General features: G+C 40.2%; 1 protein-coding gene across 1 annotated transcript in view; it reads right to left on the bottom strand.

The window, feature by feature from the left end:
- Window positions 1-18,031, bottom strand: part of TBC1D32 (TBC1 domain family member 32) — a 100,423-nt gene extending 82,392 nt beyond the window's left edge. Inside the window, exons 1-9 of the mRNA XM_063310583.1 lie at window positions 17,895-18,031; window positions 15,304-15,458; window positions 13,829-13,990; window positions 8,506-8,683; window positions 5,098-5,169; window positions 3,396-3,521; window positions 2,228-2,306; window positions 2,035-2,138; window positions 1,881-1,942 (exon numbers count right to left, since the gene is read on the bottom strand). Coding sequence (XP_063166653.1) covers window positions 1,881-1,942; window positions 2,035-2,138; window positions 2,228-2,306; window positions 3,396-3,521; window positions 5,098-5,169; window positions 8,506-8,683; window positions 13,829-13,990; window positions 15,304-15,458; window positions 17,895-17,897 — 941 coding nt within the window. The 5' untranslated portion in view covers window positions 17,898-18,031. The remainder of the gene's footprint in view (window positions 1-1,880; window positions 1,943-2,034; window positions 2,139-2,227; window positions 2,307-3,395; window positions 3,522-5,097; window positions 5,170-8,505; window positions 8,684-13,828; window positions 13,991-15,303; window positions 15,459-17,894) is intronic.
- Window positions 18,032-20,520: the final 2,489 nt, after the last annotated feature.

Raw genomic sequence — 20,520 nt, 5'->3', positions numbered from 1 at the left:
TTCCAGAGGTTAGCCAGAAGAGATAAGGAATTATTTTTAAACAAGCAATGTGCGGAAGTGGAAGAAGACAATAGAATAGGAAGGGCAAGAGACCTCTTCCAGAAAATTAGAAACATCGGAGGTAAATTCCAGGCAAAAATGGGTATGATCGAAAACAAAGATGGCAAGGACCTAACAGAAGAAGAAGAGATCAAGAAAAGGTGGCAAGAATATACAGAAGACCTGTATAGGAAGGATAACAATATCGGGGATAGCTTTGACAGTGTGGTCAGTGAGCTAGAGCCAGACATCCTGAAGAGTGAGGTTGAATGGGCCTTAAGAAGCATTGCTAATAACAAGGCAGCAGGAGACGACGGCATCCCAGCTGAACTGTTCAAAATCTTGCAAGATGATGCTGTCAAGGTAATGCATGCTATATGCCAGCAAATTTGGAAAACACAGGAATGGCCATCAGACTGGAAAAAATCAACTTATATCCCCATACCAAAAAAGGGAAACACTAAAGAATGTTCAAACTATCGAACAGTGGCACTCATTTCACATGCTAGTAAGGCAATGCTCAAGATCCTGCAAGGGAGACTTCAGCAATTCATGGAGCGAGAATTGCCAGTTGCACAAGCTGGGTTTCGAAAAGGCAGAAGAACTAGGGACCAAATTGCCAATATCCGATGGATAATGGAAAAAGCCAGGGAGTTTCAGAAAAACATCTATTTCTGTTTTATTGACTATTCTAAAGCCTTTGACTGTGTGGACTATAACAAATTGTGGCAAGTTCTTAGTGATATGGGGATACCAAGTCATCTTGTCTGCCTCCTGAAGAATCTGTACAACGACCAAGTAGCAACAGTAAGAACAGACCACGGAACAACGGACTGGTTTAAGGTTGGGAAAGGAGTATGGCAGGGCTGTATACTCTCACCCTACCTGTTCAACTTGTACGCAGAACACATCATGCAACATGCTGGGCTTGAGGAATCCAAGGCTGGAGTTAAAATCGCTGGAAGAAACATTAACAATCTCAGATATGCAGATGATACCACTTTGATGGCTGAAAGGGAAGAGGAACTGAGGAGCCTTATGATGAAGGTGAAAGAAGAAAGTGCAAAAGCTGGCTTGCAGCTAAACCTCAAAAAAACCAAGATTATGGCAACCAGCTTGATTGATAACTGGCAAATAGAGGGAGAAAATGTAGAAGCAGTGAAAGACTTTGTATTTCTAGGTGCAAAGATTACTGCACATGATGACTGCAGTCAGGAAATCAGGAGACGCTTAAGCCTTGGGAGAAGAGCAATGACAAATCTCGATAAAATAGTTAAGAGCAGAGACATCACACTGACAACAAAGGTTCGCATAGTTAAAGCAATGGTGTTCCCCGTAGTAACATATGGCTGCGAGAGCTGGACCATAAGGAAGGCTGAGCGAAGGAAGATAGATGCTTTGGAACTGTGGTGTTGGAGGAAAATTCTGAGAGTGCCTTGCACTGCAAGAAGATCAAACCAGTCCATCCTCCAGGAAATAAAGCCAGACTGCTCACTTGAGCGAATGATATTAAAGGCAAAACTGAAATACTTTGGCCACAGAATGAGAAGACAGGACACCCTGGAGAAGATGCTGATGCTAGGGAGAGTGGAGGGCAAAAGGAAGAGGGGCCGACCAAGGGCAAGGTGGATGGATGATATTCTAGAGGTGACGGACTCGTCCCTGGGGGAGCTGGGGGTGTTGACGACCAACAGGAAGCTCTGGCGTGGGCTGGTCCATGAAGTCACAAAGAGTCGGAAGTGACTAAACAAATAAACAACAACATCTATCAATCAGCTTATGGAAACTGGAAAAAGAAATGAAAACAAACACAACCACATTTAAAAAAAAAACTTATATACTTTTCTGGATGACGTATCCAAAAAGAAGAGACTTCCCTCTGGTACTCATTTAGGAGTCGCATCTATGAATAAAAGGATAATTGTTTTTTTAAAAAACCCTTGATCAAAAACATCTTAAATAACTAAATAAAATTGGAAAATAAGTATATTGTACCTTTTTAAGTAAACGTATTATGTCTGGGTTACTTATGTCAATACCCATTGATACAGTAGGAATGCAATTATCTTCAGCAAGAAAGTATGCCTCTAAGTACTTTGCTGTAAAGAGAAAAATAATTGCCAACTAATTTAATAGGCAAGTTAAAATTGTGGCCCTTGGTTTATGAAAGAAAGTAACTTGAGCTCACCTAAGCTTGTATAGAGTTCTCTTGTCATATTTAATGGAGAGGAGGAAAATGTCTTGGCATAGAATTTCAAGACTTTATCCTGTGAAAACAAGAATTAAAGACAGGTTACTAGGCATGACATATCAAAGTGCAAGCACCACCATTTTGTACATGCACCACAACATTACATGCAACTATGAAAGAGTTGTGATGCACATTTAATTATTTGCCTTCCCTTGATCCAGCAACTCACCTGCATTACTAGGGCCATGTAATGTTAACTAAACCTGTACAACAGTCATTACCATATATTGCTGGTCTCTTTGACTTACTTTTTTCCCAATTTACTGTATATCCTGTCTTTCCTTCAAGATATTTGAGGAGTCTAAGATTGTTGTTGCTACTAATAATCATCTGAAGATTTATAGTGCTCCTTTCCTCCAAAAGCAAAACCCCACCAAGATAGAGTAGGCTGAGACAGAGAAACTTTGAATCCAGGGAGCTTCCATGGCTGATGGACTAGAACCTGGGCCTCCCAAGTCCTGTAGTCCAGCGCCTTACCCACTACCCCACACTGGTTGATCCTTGTAACAATCCTATGAAGTAGATTAGGTTGAGAGAGTATTACTACCCCAAATAAGCCACATGGCGGACTTAGGATTTGAGTTAGGATTCTCTCTGTTGAAATTCTAAAAAAAGTATAACATTACATTATCTCCTGCAGCTCTACCTTAATGCAACTCTAGATACAGCTAATAAATACAACTCTAGATTTTCCTTTCTAAATTAAATACTGTCCAATGGCTGAAAACTACTGTGCAAATGTATCAGCTACAGTGGATTAATTAGAACAACATTCAAGTTTATATATACACAAAGCATTAACTATTACACATTACTAACACATTAGTAATCTTGCATCTAATATTTATGGAGCTCTGGCAAGTTGCTCTGCTCCAATACAAAGAAAATCAAATTCTATAATATTGTCATATTACAAATTATGTTTTCCCTAAAACTGCAAAAGTCATAAAAATACGTATGTCGGCTTCTTTAACCATACTCTGACAATCACCTTGAACTACAACTTTCTAACAAGGATGGTACAAATGTTTAGAATTTACACACTGTATAAATTACAATCAAATGAAATATTGGTCAAGAATAAAAAGCCTAATAGCATCTTTACACTGAAACTGGAATCAGGATCTGAGAGTGCTGTTGCAAGATGTTTACGTAAGCTACTCCAACTCTCACAATTTAAAATATCAGATGGGGGTGCAGAACACAAGGTTTGTATGGCTTCTTGGCGCACCTACAAAATCAAGGAGAAGTGGGTGAAAAAAATACATTATCAGAATAAAGGTATATTAGAAACCTACAACAAAGGCTATGTCAAAAATCTATTTCTCCATCATCACCCTCACAATTAAGAACGATGGGAAAAAACTGTATTTCTTGACCTTTTTCCTTTGCATTACTCTAAATTCTGCTATACATTTTGTACTTCCCTCCTACCACAGACCCTCTTTCCTTCCTCATTTAGCCTCACACTTTCTTCTCAGTCTGTCTTCCCAAATTCTGCACAGCTTGTCCTTGTCTTCTACTTCATCTTCTCACTTTCAGCACTGCAGAAGAATTGAGCCAGCTAACTCAAGATTGGTTGGAAAGTCTTCTCTTCTCAGACACACACAGTCTTGACTGTTTCTCTCTTTCTCCTACCAGGAATTCACCAGGAAGCAGCTACCTACCAGAACTTGGTCTGATCTCATAAACCTAATCAAGCTTAGACACTGGGAAATCCCAAGGCTATAGGCTAAAATGGGAAGTCAAAAGGCATCCTAGAAGAAGTCAATGGCAGACAGTTTCCTTAGCCATGCTGTTGGCAAGAAAACAGCACTGGACCATCCTTTTCCATTCCCTTCCCAATATTGGGAAGATTCAATCTGAGAATGCAAGGCCATTGTTCTGCTATTTTATAGAAAATAAAATTAAGCAGGATGATGCACTCAGACTCTAATAAAACATTTGTAGAGTTCAGCAGAGTCAATGAAATAAATTATGTTCTATCTACTGAAAATGGAAAAGGCGAAGTTTTACAGCCTCCCATATATTAGTACATAAATGCTCAACAAATGAGATTCAGACTGTAAGAAAGGTCCCGATACAAAGACTTCAAACCAAAAAAGCATATTTTCTCAACTGGAGATCAAATCATGTACCTATATACTCACTCCTCCCCTTCCCCAAGTGTTTTCAACACTTGTCATCCTCTGTTTCCAAACTGGGCACCTGCAATGCTTATTTCATGAAATGGAATTGGGAAAGGAGTTGTTCTTAGAAAACTAAAGCCAATGCTATCTAGTTAAAGAGAGTATTTTTTTCTTTGGTTCCCTGAAAAAATATTGATAATTACAGAATTGCTTTATCTGTTTTTAGTCTCAAATTTATGCACACAGTTTTGCTACACTACAATACTACTTCTGTTGAGTAACTCTTAGCAAAGCAATTGACACCAGAGAGGCTTATGAAGAACCATTTCAGGGAAAGGAGTAGAAGCAGACTATGCTTAAAGTAGAAGATTGGAAAGAGGAACAGGCTAATCCAGTGGGGAACAGATTCTGTCCAAGTAGATCAGAAGACATATATTTCCATCCATCTGCCAACTGTTATCCTCATACCATTTATCACATCCCCACCCCCTCTACCCTACGCTTTTCCTTGAGTTTTGTGTGTTTTAGATTAATAAAATTAAATTGTTTTACTGGATTGAGAAGCAGTTCACCAAATATGAGCTTAACAGATGACAAAATCAGCTTACATTTGCCTATGCATGCGCAAAACAGAGTAAGAGAATCCCCGCCACCCCAAAAAAATATTTTTAAACTTACCTCCTTAGGTTGCGTGGGATCAAGTCTTTCTACAAGCAGCTGTAACTGTTCTTGATTCATAAAAGTGTAACTCTGCAATATATTGTAAAAATGCTCATTAACTAAACCCAACTGACTGAAACTGACTTTACAGGGTTTAGATCACTGTTTACAATATGAAAGAACATATTTTATTTGTTAAATCTTAAAAAAAACCCCACTAATTTTATGATAAAGCATTCAAGCAAAGCATTTGGTAGGAAAAGAAGTATTTTAAAGCAGTTTCTTCTGCCGTGAAGTAGATTAGATGAGTGATTGGTCCAAAGTCATTCACTGGGCTTCCACAGCTATGGATAGACCTTGGTCATTCTGCTCTTAGTCCAATATCTAAACTCTGTCATTCTGCTCTGTTTCTCAACCTTGGCAACTTTAAGATGTGTGGACTTAAACTCTCAGAATTCCCCAGCCAGCATTGGGAGTTGAAGTCCACACATCTTAAAGTTGCCAAGGTTGAGAAACACTGGTCTAATACCTAAACTGCTACATTTTCTTCCAGGATGAATTCAATTTATGCACACTCCTGCATATATAATGTAAACCCATCACCCTGCCACATGTGATGACCTAGTTGCAGCCATATTTTAAGAGATTTGACATCTCCACTTGTTTGTAGGCCTCTTTCCCTTCAGTTCTGCACAAATTTTTGGACTACACCTTTTATTTCTATGTATACTTTCCTCACTCACTCCATTCAGTTCTCTCTCCTAGTTGCCAATTCTTCGCCTCCTATTTTGTGAACTGTTTATGCCACTGCAGTGGATGGCGAGGGCAGCTATGGATATTTTGGATGCCCTCTCCCACGTAACATTACTGTGAAGATATGCAATTTAATTCCCTTCAGCAGTGCAGTTAGTGAGAAATCTTTAAATGGGAGAATATTGTGTGTGCCCCAGAGTTTCTGTAAGGCACTCTCCTGTATTCTGTCTTCTGCCAAAGAAAGCACACTTCTCTAAAAATCAATAGGCCTCTAGACTTCGCTTTAAATGGAATAGATTTTATTTATTGATTTTATCATAACAGTTTCAAGAAAATACAACTTTAAGTCTAGCAGAGTAAATTAGAGAAAACAATCTCTCATTGCTTCAGCAGTAAACAGTAAGAACACAAAGAAAGAAATGCCTACTCTCCACTAACTTCAATGCAGTACCTACTATCATGCTGACACAGATTTATATGGGCAAGAGACATAGTATGATATGGTACCAAATACACAGACTGCTCTTCTCTTCCATATCACATCCCAATTTCTGCTCATTTTGACTTTATAGTGTCAGAAATACAAAAAAAAAACCACAATTTATCTATTTATTTTTATTTATTTTATTTATTTTATATCCCACCTTTATTATTTTTATAAGTAACTCCAGGCGGCGAACATACCAAATACTCCTTCCTCCTCCTCTTTTCCCCACAACAACCACCCTGTGAGGTGAGCTGGGCTGAGAGAGAGTGACTGGCCCAAGGTCACCCAGCCGGCTTTCATGCCTAAGGCGGGACTAGAACTCACAGACTCCTGGTTGCTAGCCCATTGCCTTAACCACTAGACCAAACTACAATTAGGAGAAGCACATTGACTCTTAACTTCACATATTTTCCGCTGACACTATCTTGATTCACTGCCTCAAGATGCCAGTTTATTTCTGAAAGTGGCAAGATTGAGGAGACTAGTAGGAACAAGAACAAGGCATAGTTGCAAATGCATAACCTTCAACTAATACAAATAAATGCATGTACAAGTCCAGATCTATTTACTAATAAAGAAAAGCTGTATGCCTTCACCATTCATATGGTTAAAAGGAACTGTACCCAGGGAATTGCAAACATGTACCTGATCACTAATGACTGAGCTAGCTAACCCAGAAGCATATCTATAAATTGGGCAGTTCAGAACTTAGGCCCAAAACATTGTTTCAGAACTAGCCTTTTCTCATCTCCAATATAGATCAGCTGATTCCCCCTTGGTAACCCGCATGCCACCTTGATACTGGCATAACCTTCTTTTCTACAGAGGTGCTTGTCAGTGTGGTCATGCATAGTAATTAAGTTCTCTGCTATTCTTTCCTAGCACTATGTCCTTTCTATTCTAGTTCCCAACTCCTCTTTCCAAAGTGTATGCTCTGGTTTGCTCTCCTGTCTTTGCAAGCACCTGTTGTTTCAGAATATATTTGGATACATAATCTCTTGATCTAATGGGAGTTCACAGTAGTCTAATTTGACTAAACAGCATGAAGCTTTTGACAATTTTTGAAATGATAAACAGTTGGAATCTAATGAACAACCTATGCTCAAAACTTTTTTTTTTAACTGTCTGGGACCTGTTTCCTGTTCTCCTCACTATAAATCACAATAATTCCAACAATGATGCTCTATTTTTCTTATTTTTCCTCTCAACATTTCTTTTTTTCAAACTTATCATGTGTGCATGTAGTTTTAGCTTTACTGGTAGAGAGCCCTGCCATTTGCACACTGCCTCATTCCTTGGCATATGCTGACTTCTCTAATCCCCATCTTTTTTGATCTGGTGTGGCAGTGAAAACCAGCACATCAGTCCAAGGGCTAGGAACCAAATATGTTAATTAAGCTGCTTTTCTCTTTTGTAATACACACGCTTCAGTGCGTGTTAGAAATAAAGTTTGGAAAGGAAGGATAACTTAAGGTATCCTCTGAGCATGAATCTGCAGTGTGTCGGCCTTTGGCAAACATGCAGTCACTCCTCTGTCTGAAACATATATAGTATATAAATTTGTGTATACAAGTGAGCAAAGGATGAGGGTTAAAATTTTTGTGGCACATTGGTGTTCAGTGTGGGACTACATCATTTTGCCAATCCTTTTCTGGTAAGGATACAATTGCAATCCAAAGCAAGTTTTAGGGAAGTATTTCCTTTGGGGGGAGGTGGGCAGTGGCAAAATTTGATGAATAAATAAATAAATTTCAGGATAACTGTTTTCCAGCTTTAAACAACCAAGACCTAAAAAAGAAACAATAAATTGCCTTGTCCATATTCAAAAGGAATGCATTTTGGAGGCTAAATAGTGAATTTCTTTTTTCTCCCTTATAGTCTTAGAAACACTAACTCTGAGTCTAGAGAAAGCCCTTGTCATTGTGCTATAACAACAAAGCATAGATTTCACAGAAGTTATTCCTTTTTGGTTTCTGGAACACGACGAGGAAAAGGAATGTGAGGGAAGGGGATCAGAGGAACTAGAAGGTAAAAACAAATGAAAGAGGAGATGGCAAAGCAATTTGTGAAAATATTATCTTCAACACTGTTGTACAGCTCCAGTCAATCTCTCTCTCGCTCTCTCTCCCTCTCTCCATCCATCCATCCATCCATCCATCCACCCACCTCTTTGTACAATTTCATACCTGATTAAAGGAAGAATCACTGTCAGAACAGTTATCTGCATAATAACTGTTGGGTGGTTCTGTTTTCACTTTTCTTTGCATCTCTTTGTAGCGCATCTGATCTTCTTCAAATTTGTTAATCAGAGATTCAACCACAACCATCATGACATTCTTCAGAGAATGCATCATTTCTCTGTATCTTCAGTCAAGAAATTTTAAAAATCAAATCAGTTAAAATTCATGAGTTGTATCACATACAAACCAACTTCCTAACTCTCCAAGTTAGGAAACAAATCTCACTGAAACCAATGAGGCTTAGTATTGCCTAAAAATATATATACTGTACACCGAGAAGTAAAAATGCAATCTCACATATATCTATTCAGAACCAAGTCCAACTGAGTCCAGCCAGATTAACTTTCATATATATGGATTCAGAATTGCATCCTAAGTCATCCTGAGTTCAAAATATTACTTTCTACTAAAACAGTTCAAAATAATATAAAGGTGGACATTATACAGCATTTCCTAAACACCCTGCTGTATTCAAAAACCCAAATTGGTATGAGAAGAACACACCATCGAATATTTTGGATTCTAAGATATTTAGCAGAATATAGGCATGATAGCTAAGTGTTACAAAAACATTATTTTTAGGTCTTGTAATTCTTAGAAGAATATATTCAGCACTTTGCAACCATCTGTGCATTTTGGTTGGGGTTACTGTTTATATCAGCTTGTGATTACAACTGTATTATGCTCTAGCAGATTCTAATCTGCTATTTCTGTATTTCCCCAAACAAGATTTCCACCTGTTAGAATTGTATGCTATATTAATAAACCAAGGAGAAATATATGAATGCACAATCAAATGCATAATTTTGGTGGGATAATGTAAACACAAGAAATTGTCACAGAAGCCTGTGAAATACTAAGCTGAACAGAAGGCTTGAGATATTTTATACCATTTTCCAACACAGAATATGAGAAATATACACAGGAAGGAAGGAAGGAAGGAAGGAAGGAAGGAAGGAAGGAAGGAAGGAAGGAAGGAAGGAAGGAAGGAAGGAAGGAAGGAAGGTTGGTTGGTTTTAAGAACTGCAAAACTATCTTTATAAAAGTTTTAGGATTTGCTTTGGATATTGTATAATTACAGGCCCTTATATAGGCGTGAATGCTGCATGACAAGAAGATAAACAATATTTGTGTTTTTTAATGACTTACTTCTTCCATTAAAAAAGAAAGAAAAAGAACCTTGCCTAGCTGGCTCAAAATTGACATGCTATTCCTGAATGTAAATAAATGGCTTATTAAAAATACAGCAGGCCGCATGCTAATTTATAAAAGCAATTAAGTACTGATTAAGTAACAGAATTTTTCACAATGACATTTCTAATTTCCTTTTACAGATCATGGCCATCCACATATCACTGAAATTACTATTAAAATGTTTGTAAGATTGATCTCATCATTAGAGTTTCATTGAACATTCCTGCAGAGGGTTCCTTTCGCTCTTGGTATTTCTGCCTTTCTGTCATACATACTACTGCCTGCCAGTTTTGTATCTGATTTTACTAAAAGCGATCCACCTTTCCAATATTATTCTGTTTGATGCAGATATTTCCTCTTATGTGGAGAAAGAAACATTGCAGTAAGCATATTCGTTTTCTTTCTGTTAACAGATATGGCACTATATAATACAGTTCCAATTTTTAAATGGTTGCTCTATATTGCTAAAACCATAAAATCTAAATTCTAACTATCTATATAGAAAGACTATCTATGTGTGCCAGAGTACTAAAGTGCAAATGGTACTGCCATGCTCACAAAGGCAACGGCACATCTATTAACGTTATCCTCAGTAGTGAAGATCTCTTAGTAGTCTTACTTTACACAAGAACACAAGAAACCATCGCTGGATCCCACACTGATGGGCAGTTTTCATCCTGTCTCCAACCTCCCCTTTTGGGGAAAGGTTATTGAGAAGGTGGTCGCACTGCAGCTCCAGAGGATCCTGGACGAAACAGATTACCTGGACGCCTTTCAGTCAGGATTTAGGCCTGGATATGGGATGGAAACGGCATTGGTTGCACTTTTCAATGATTTCTGGCAGGAGCGGGATGGAAGGTGTGCAACCATCCTGGCTCTACTTGACCTCTCGGCAGCTTTCAATACCATTGACCATGGTATCCTTTTGGGGTGGATCAGGGAGTTGGGGGTGGGGGGGCACTGTATTTTGTCCTGGTTTACCTCCTTCCTCCAGGGCTGTTTCCAGTTGGTGCTAATGGGGGGGGAGAAGTCCCACCCTCGGCCCCTGCTTTGTGGGGTGCCGCAAAGGTCGGTGCTTTCTCTGCTCCTGTTTGACATCTACATGAAGCTGCTGGGTGAGATCATCCGTCACCGTGAGGTGAGATATCATCAGTATGCTGATGATACTCAGTTGTATATCTCTGCCCATGGTGAGTTAAGCAATGCCACGACCACCCTCTCCCGGTGCCTGGAGGCTGTTGAGGTCTGGATGGGGAGCAACAGGTTGAAGTTGAACCCTGGCAAGGCCAAATGGCTGTGGGTTTGGGGCACTTTGGTTTCTAGAGAATTATCATCTTTGGTCTTGGATGGGGTTGCCCTGCCCCAGACAGACCCTGTGCATAACCTGGGGGTTCTCCTGAACTCATGACTCCTGCTCAAAGAGGAGCAGACTATGAAACCAGGCTGAGGAATATAAAAACACTCTTTATTAAATAACTATTTACAATAATTAAGTCCTTTGAAATATGAAGGACTGTATTCAGTCAAGCCCAACTGGGCCACAACGAAACAGTGGAACAAGGACGTCCCAACTGGGAACTGGGAGGCTGGCACACTAGATGGGACTGAAGACCCACACTGTACTGGAAGCCAGTAACTTGAACCTCAAGCAAGACTAGTAACTGGAAGCACGGCTGGACTTGACAAAAAGATCTGGACTCGACTGGATTCTCAGGACTGGAGACTAGAAGCAAGACTGGAACTCGGAGCAAGGCTAGATTCGATTGAGAGCTCTGGACTAGGCTGGATTCTCTGGACTGAAGACTTGGAGCAAGGCTGGGAACTTGGAACAAGACTGGACTCGGCTGGAAGCCCTGGACTGGACTGGAACACAGATCCAGAACAAGATAGGTGTGAAGTACCTGAACACGGCTGAACACACGAAACACAGTTAAATGGAACTGAGGACACGCAGCAGGGCTGGAATTTTAAGGCATGAAGAAGCTGCTTGGAAGATCGCGGAGTTTCAAGGCTGGAAGCAAGACTGAGACTGCTGGGCTCAGTGAGCAATGGATCCTCGATGGCAGCAGAAACAGGATGCAAGCCCTCTTCAGAGCGGAGTGAAGGTGCTGATTCCTCTACAGCAACAGACACTGTCTCCGATGCAGGTAAGGACTCTTCCGTGGAGGCTTGGTTGTCTCCAGCAGCTCGCTCTCCATGTGGCTGCCTTTTATTCCGATCCTTGGCGTGCTTGGACCCTCCTGCAGCCAATCAGGCTGCCTTTTCTTTTGCACGCTTTTCAGCCCATCGTTGGTGCGCGCTGATTGGTAGATTCAAATCCTCCCCCGAATCTTGGCCAATCAGCGCCTTGGACTCTTCCTGCACTGCTGGCTCATCCTGGAGTTTCCTTTTCCTGGTTTCAGCCCGGTAAGTTTCCATTTCCTCCTCTGACTCAGAAGGAGTTTTGCTTTCTGAGTCGGAGGCAGGCTTGCTTCTGACAGCAGGTGGCAGTCACGCCAGGACAGCCTTTGCAGAACTGTGTGTTGTGCACCAGCTATGCCCATTCCTGGACCAACAGACCTTTCTCACAGTCACCCATGCCCTAGTCACTTCCCGTTTGGACTACTGTAATGCGCTCTACATGGGGCTGCCCTTGAAAAGTATCCAGAAGCTTCAGTCAGTTCAAAATCCAGCAGCCCACAAAGTTTTGCAAGCCTAGACTTGTCCATGTGTCACCTCTTTTGCGGGAGCTGCATTGGTTGCCAATTTGCTTCCAGGTCCAGTTCAAGGTGCTGGTTATCACCTTTAAAACCCTACATGGCTTGGGGCCAGGTTATTTGCAGGACCGCCTTCCCCCAGTCACATCCACCCGGCCCACCAAAGCAGGTAGGCAGGGCATGTTGCTGGTCCCTTCAGTTAGGGAGGTACATCTAGGGCCTTCTCCGTAGTGGCTCCCTACCTTTGGAACATCATCCCCCCAGATATAAGATTGGCCCCCTCCTTGCTCCTTTTCCAGAAGGCCATGAAGACATGGTTCAGTCAACAGGCCTGGGTAGCCCAGGCTGCTTCGGAGCCAATCAAGCGGCTGGTATGAATGTGTTTTTTAATGCCGCCAGGGGGAGTCTATTGTGTTTTTATTGTGTTTTAATGGTTTTTAATTCTGTAAGCCGCCTGGAGTCACCGTGTGTGAGTAGGGCGTCCTTATAAATCTGTTTAATAAATAAATAATAAATAAATAAACACCTAGAGAACTCTAGTTCAGGAGTCCTCTCTTTTTAAGTCTGCCTTGGAGTAAAAAAAGATGCCTATGTTTGACTAGTAAAAAAACTGAACAGATCTGGTTTATTTACTTATTTCTTTACAGTAAGGTATTGTGTGCTATATGTTAAGACAGGCAAAACTTTCATATTGAAAAGTTAGTATTCAATGAGCTTCACTTTTTTCCTTCTCAGTTATTTTTCAGAGACTTTTTTTGTTTGCTTGACAACCTGGAGATTATTATAATCAGAATGCATCCTTCCTTTGTTCTACTATTTTGAGGAAATCTTGCATATCATAACTTGACTATATTTCTACACTGCTTTTCCTAGAGGTATAAGAAGAACACAGAAGTTGAATATTGGGATTTGCTTTAGAAGAAACAGGGATAGAATCATAAACCGGCATGGGGCCATTTTGGCAATCAATACTAAGCCTTTGTTCAGTGCAGAAAAGCCACATGTTGCATAATGGCAAGTTTAATGGCCGGGGACCCTGTCACTTTTCAGTAGTTCCTATCTGTCTGAACTTCATAACCGAAGAATGTTATTTTGAAAGCACAGAAGTGTTAAGCCAATGAAATAGGAGCTCCATACTTATTTGAAAGCAGGAAGCTTTCTTCAAATATGTAAAACCAACAGTAAACTGATAAACAAGGAACAAGGTGAACAAGAAGGCAGAAATAAATTTTTCAAAGTAATTATGACATTCAGAAAAAAAAAAGTATCAGGAGTAGTGTTATCAGGCACTCAAACTCAAAAATAAGGAGAAATGAACAATTTAATTAGTCATTCTCTTTGGGAAACTGAGTTTTATACGCGTTTCTATATATACTCACTCCTTTGATTCCCGAGTCTTTTTAGTAACATGCTGTACAAGAGTGTCATAATTCGAACCTTCTCCCTGATTTTGGGCTGAGGTACATTTTTCAGTTTCTTCTTCTATTACGGACCCCAAGATGTTACTTATATATTCTCTAAGGTATTTTACAAATTCATAGCTGTAACAACAATTAAAATGTATCAAACATTATGCTAAATTTCAATTTGTTTTTTAACAATAAACAAATTTCATCAAGCTACTGTAACAATATTCCATAACCATGGTAAGGAGTACATGAAATATTAGTTAAGAAAATCTGGAAGAATTTCAGAGGTGAAGTGAAACTGGATATTAAATTCACAGAAATCTAATAGCATTTGAGACCACGTCAACTGAAAATGCCAGTGTTGACTCCTGGCAACTGCCTGGACAACTCCCTGCAGTTTTCTTGGCAAGATTTCAGAAGTGTTTTGCCATTGCCTTATTCCTAGGGCTGAGAGAAAGGGACTGGCCCAGGGTCACCCAGCTGGCTATGTGCCTAAGGCGGGACAAGAACTTAGGATCTCCTGGTTTTTAGCTTGGTACCTTAACCACTATACCAGACTAGTTCTCTAGCTTGCCATTAGTTACTTGGGAAAAAAAAAAACCAATAATGGAACTACAGGTAGTCCTTGCTTACCGACCACTCATTCAGTGATGGCGCTGAACAAGTCATACTTACAATCGGTCCTCAAAGTTCTGGCCATTGCACCACCCCCACAGTCACATGATCACCATTTAAGACTTTTCCTGCCTGCCAACTTCCTACAAGAAAGTCAATGGGGAAGCCAGGAGGGAAGTCACAAGTCACTCTGGTAAGTCCCCCTGTCCTCCCTGTGCTTGCATGGCAGCCTGCTTCCCCCAGCCTCCTCCACTCCCCAGCAGCATCCCCCTTGCTGCTTACCTGGGACTCCCACTGCTTCCTGCTTAACAACCTGCATGTCTTGGGGTTATGACAGCAACTGGGACTGCTGGGATTGCCATCACTAAGCGATGCAGTCACTGACATTGCACTTTATGACTGCATCACTTAGCAACAGCAATCCCAATCCCAGTTGCTGTCGTAACCCAAGGACTACCTGTACTGCCATTTTAATAGATTACCAGAGATGCTCTTTATTTTACCTAATGTAATACAGGCAACTACACATAGGTGGACAGGCAAATTGTGTTATGGCTTGGATTTTTAAAAGATAGGTTTATGTTTTCTGATAATTATTGTGTAAATTTAAATTTTTGTTGTTTGCCACCCAGAGGCTTACAAGATTGGGTCAGTCTAGAAAAATGGATAATAAATAAATGTATATCTGCATGATTGTAATGTATTAATTGTTAAATCAACTATTTATCTCATATATAAATAACATTCAGGAGGACCAGACATCATCTGCAGGAAGAGCTTCCCTTTTAAAGTTATCACAATGTCACTTAAATCATGTGAAAAAAAATTACTTATGAAAGTTCTCATCTGTTTCTTCCAAATGGAGTAGAATCTCTTCTGCACACTCCACTGATGGTGCTCCTGTGATTTTCTCTTTGACACTTTGCAATAACTGTCTGAGCATAGGCTGCAAGAGAGCTTCATCTTCACTAGAAAAATGAGACATCTACAGAAAGAGACACAGAAGCAAAATATGAGAGTCCTACCCTCCAGGATCTTACTGAACAGCTACAAAGTAAATAGAACCCACCTGTCTGGTCTGTCTGCCCTGTGTGGGGATGCTGAAAGTCCATCCCCCATTAGAGATTCAGAGGAGAGAGACCAGAAATTACAGTTTTTCAGTTATGGCCCCTATCTTCTGGTACAGCCTCTCTGGGAAATCCATATAGCACCCTCTCTCCTGGTATTAAAGGAAGTGTAAAAGATGTGATTCTTCAGGAGAGAATGTTTAATGTTTCAGATCACAGTTGAATGGGTGATACATATTAAGGAGTTATAATAGTACACTTAACGAGGTATGGGTTTCAATTTATTATGGGGTTATATTTCACTGTCTTATGCTGTAAACTATCTGGAGTCCTTTAGGAATATGATGGTATAAAAATGAAGTAAATAAATAAAGATTACGTGTATACACATAGAAAGCAAACAGTATGAATAATACCCTAAAGATTAAAAAGGAAATCACAGGACTGGGCTAGCTCTATCTCTAGACTCATATATTCCACCTCCTTCTGCAGCAAGAGAGCAAAAGGCAAAAGAGGAACCCCATGCCCAGCTTTCAGGGGGAAAGAATGGGATTAAAAATGTTACCCACTAATAAGTATAACTGATGTAGCTCCCGTGTAACTCTAAGCCAAAATTCTATGAACTGAGTTTACGTCTTGCTTCATGATATCTAAAATACAACCAAATGTTTACGAACAGAAGAGGATTCATAAGCAACATTTTAAATTTTGTCTAGCAAGTACATGAACAATTTGGATTGTTCTCACACATGTCAGGGAAAGTGACCATTAGAGTACCAAATCCTCTAATATCTTGTCTGGCTGATACGGAAGAGCCCCAACTAAAGATTGCTTGGGCCTCTTTTCACTTACCTAGGGCAGAATTTGAGGTTCCTTTCCACAATAGCCAATTTATTTCTTGAAATCACCATAAATATTTTTATCATTTCTCATTTTTGTATCATGAGTAATTATATTGTTAATTAATTAATTATTAAGAGAGCCTGTTTGGTGTAGTAGTTAAGGTGCTGGCCTAGAAACCAGGAGACTGTGAGTTCTAGGCCTCCCTTAGGCATGAAGCCAGCTGGGTGACTTTGGGCCAGACACTCTCCCTCAGCCCAACCCACCTCACAGGATTGTTGTTATGGGGAAAACAGGAAGCAGGAGTATTGGGTATGTTCACCACCTTGAATTATATATAAAAAAGGCAGGATACAAATCTAATAATAATAATTAAAATTACTTGATAAGATTTGACTTATCAACTGATCAAAATTTGATCATTTAGTAACAACTAAATGGTACAAAGAAGGACACCCCCTCCCTTAAAAAAAGAAAAAAAATGTAGCTGGAGATATGGTACAGTAAGTAGAATATATGGTCCCAATTTTCCTTTGCCTCTGGCTGGGAAACAATTACAGTATAATCTGTTTTCCGGCCATGGATATCGCTAATTAGAGTATGTCCACAGACTCTAGCACTGCATATCTGAAATGAGCAAAAATTTCATACAAGACAGGAGTTTCATAGGGACATCACTTGGAATTATTATTTTACCATTTTTACAGCCTGACCCAACTAACAGGAATTACTATAAACACCAGGCACATAGAGTACAAAAAGATATGCACTTAACAGAGAATAACAACTTCAGTAAGACAGTATTAATTTCACTGAATGAAATTCATATTACAGTAAAGCCATAAAACCCTAACCAGCCATGTGAACCCAGTTAGTACAAAATGATAAACTCTCCTCTAAGACCTGAGTTTGCCTCCTGCTCACTAAAGGGACATATACATGTTGGGGGTTTGTGAACAATATAGGAGTAATTTGCCCCTGCATTCTTTGGAGAGATTAGCATTTAGCTTTAGGGGCTGATCTCCCATCCAAGTCTTAATCAAGCTTAATCCGGTTTAGCTCTTCCAGTATCAGCCACCATCGACTAGGCACTGCCACCTGCTGCCATCAACCAGCAAATATAAAGAGTACCCATTGTTTACAAAAGGGGCAAGCTGAATTCAGGTTAGTCCCATCGAGCCCAATAAACTTCCTTCCAAGTATACTTCTCATACTTGGAGTATCAAATTGTGTGCTGACATTCTCTCGATTTTAAGGGGATGAACTTGGAGTTAACACAATGCTGGGATGCCAAGCAAGAAATGCGAGATCCACTAAGGAGGGCAATAACCGGGCAATGGCACAATGCTGGCATGTCAGAATCTGCCGCTCCCTTGAACGTGTGGATGTAAAAGCACCGCAAGTGGGGTTTGATAGAGCACCGGACACGGGAAATGAGACAATGATTTTGAAATCTCAGTAACACAGATAAACCTATGGAGTATCAGCGGGTTGGATGGGGAATTAGAATTTACCATTCATCTGTGTTTTGCCAGGCAGGAGCTCTTTTCAAAGCATGAACGCTCCAGCCAGCAGCCGAGAATCCAGATCCCTGGAAAATGCCCGGGTTTTGAGGCTGGGCGGATCCATCGATGGCGGCAACGGCGGCGGCAACAACAGCGGATGGGAAAATAGCGAAGCACTCAGGAAGAAGAAACTGGGGCAGTGCTTCCGCGCCAGAGTCGCAAGCCCAGGCGCCACGCCCCTGTGGCCTCCTATTGGCCCAAGCAAGGAGAGGGGGAGTGACCAGAAAACCTCTGTGTATGGATTCTGCTACACCGCTAGTTAGGGATCTGGTTGCTGAGTTAGCTTTGGGGGTAATTCGATTTATTTATTTGCTGCTTTCGTTTAAACATTTTTGTCACTCCCCTTAGAGTGAGTGATCTTGTGCTATAGTAAGGCTCTTCCCCCCCCTCTACATACAGTTTATTATTCCCCACAAGCTGGATGGGTTTACTCCAGGGTAAGGGGGAGTTTCTGGGGGATTTTTCCCCTCTGTATACAAATGGTTATTGTGATTATAATAATAATGTATTAAACGTACCAATTGAAGAGAATGTTAAACGAGTATGCCGCCCGACATTCAACAACTCTGGGCGGCTCACAACCATTTATCCAGGCTGGATGATGATCTTGCTCCAGAGTACAGACAAAACATGGACTTTTCTTTCCATGTAAGATTTTCTAACCATTAATGCTTTACTGGTTGTTTTTTTTTAATTATTTTTTTTATTTATTTATCAAACCATGATTGCAAGAGACAGATAAGTGGATAGCGCGAGAAAGATAAAACCAGGGTAGGCTGGATCAAGGTATGTTGGTCAGTGAAAAAGACAGTTGGCATCTGCCATGAGACTTGGATGTTAATAACAGATCTCTTGCAATGGCAGCACTAATACCAAGCTCTGAATTGTGGGGGATGAAGTTGAGAGCTTACACTCACACCCCACAAAACAAATGGGAGTGGAAGAGAATCAGTTGATTCTGCATCCAGGTACCCCACTCTCTTCCATCAGGAAGAGGTTAGGAGGAAAAGACACTGCCCCATCCTAAATCTCATCCCACAACTATGATTATATCGCCATATGGTGGGTATGAATAAGCTCTAACAAGTTTCATTCTTTTAAACTCAAGTTTGAAATTTCTCTGTTCTGAAATGTTTTGACTAATAATATCTGGAATTTTTGAAATGTGAAACATGTACTTTAGTTGGAAATACGCCAAATTAATCCTCAGGAAGATTTGTTCCTCTTTATAAATGATCACAAGAAATGTCACAAAGCATCGCTGTATCATAAATATTATAAATGGGGCCCTTTTCGGCAGATGGCTCCTCCAATAATATACAAATACATTACAATTAATGCATAATGGAATGAATTATGCTGCGCATGTGTTATATATCACTCAAGATTATATAGTTGTAATGCCTCGGAAGAATAGTATCTAAAGGCATGGTTTTGTCTGTGTGTGCATGTGGGTTTAGTGCTGATATTAGTTAGACTCTTGTTGTGCTTTCTTTAGAAGAGTGCTTACCCAAAGATGAGTATATACTATAACATCACTCCCTCTCAGCCCAACTCACCTCACAGGATGGTTGTTGTGGGGAAAAGAGGAGGAGGAAGGAGTGTTAGGTATGTCCGCTGCCTGGAGTTATTTATTGAAATAAAAAAGGCGGGATAAAAATTAAGTAAATAGATAAATAAAACATGGCCAAGGTGTGGAGGTCTATGAACTAGCGTCTGAATGCTCAAAAGATCTGGGCGTTTGGGTGACTGTGTGGTAGCAAATCTGTGAGCACAAAATTAAGGGACAGATTTTTTTGCAAGTAATAGCTGATATCTATTCTATTTCATTCTATTTTATTGATTATTTATCCACCTTTCCATTTTTCAAAGGATAGGCCTTGCTTCAGACTTTCCAATGATCTGCTGAACTCAGGGCACTCCACCTTTTGACCAACTCTGGACTATGAATTTTATTTGATATTAAAGCTTTGTTTCTACTTTGTAAGTGTTAGCTTTGTTCAGCTTTGTAAGTGTCTTGGCTCAGCCTCTGAGCTTTGCCTTCAATTTGTCTGCGGGTTGAGGGGGCTTGTGGCTTTGCATTCCTGTTCTTGTTAGCAGCCTGGTCATTTGACTATTCAGCCAACTTGAGATAGTACAGTTAAACATGTTCCTTTTTTAAAAAAACCAAGTAACTTTGAATATAATAAGAACACATGAGACCCCTTTCTATTCAGTCAGACTATTTTCTCTAGCCCAATACCGTCTATTATGATTTTATTACAGGTAGTCCTCAGTTATCGATGATATTTGGGACCAAGAGCTCCATTGCTAAGCGACACAGTTGTAAGACACAATGTCACATGACCATGTCAACTTATGATGGCAGTCCCAGGAATCCCAGTTGCTGTAGTTAGGCATATTCTGTGCACCTGCAGTCACATGATCACCATGTATGACCTCCTACCAGCTTCCCCATTGACTTTGCTTGTTGGAAGCTGGAAGTGAATGTTGCAGATGATGATCACATAACTGCAGGATGCTGCAATGGTGTAATTATGAGCCAATTGCTGAGTGCCCAAATCACAATCACATG

This window comes from Candoia aspera, chromosome 1 (genome assembly GCF_035149785.1).
Source record: "Candoia aspera isolate rCanAsp1 chromosome 1, rCanAsp1.hap2, whole genome shotgun sequence".
Lineage (NCBI taxonomy): Eukaryota > Metazoa > Chordata > Lepidosauria > Squamata > Boidae > Candoia > Candoia aspera.
Note: the sequence above shows the minus strand (reverse complement) of the source record. Positions and strands in the feature narration are given on the sequence as shown.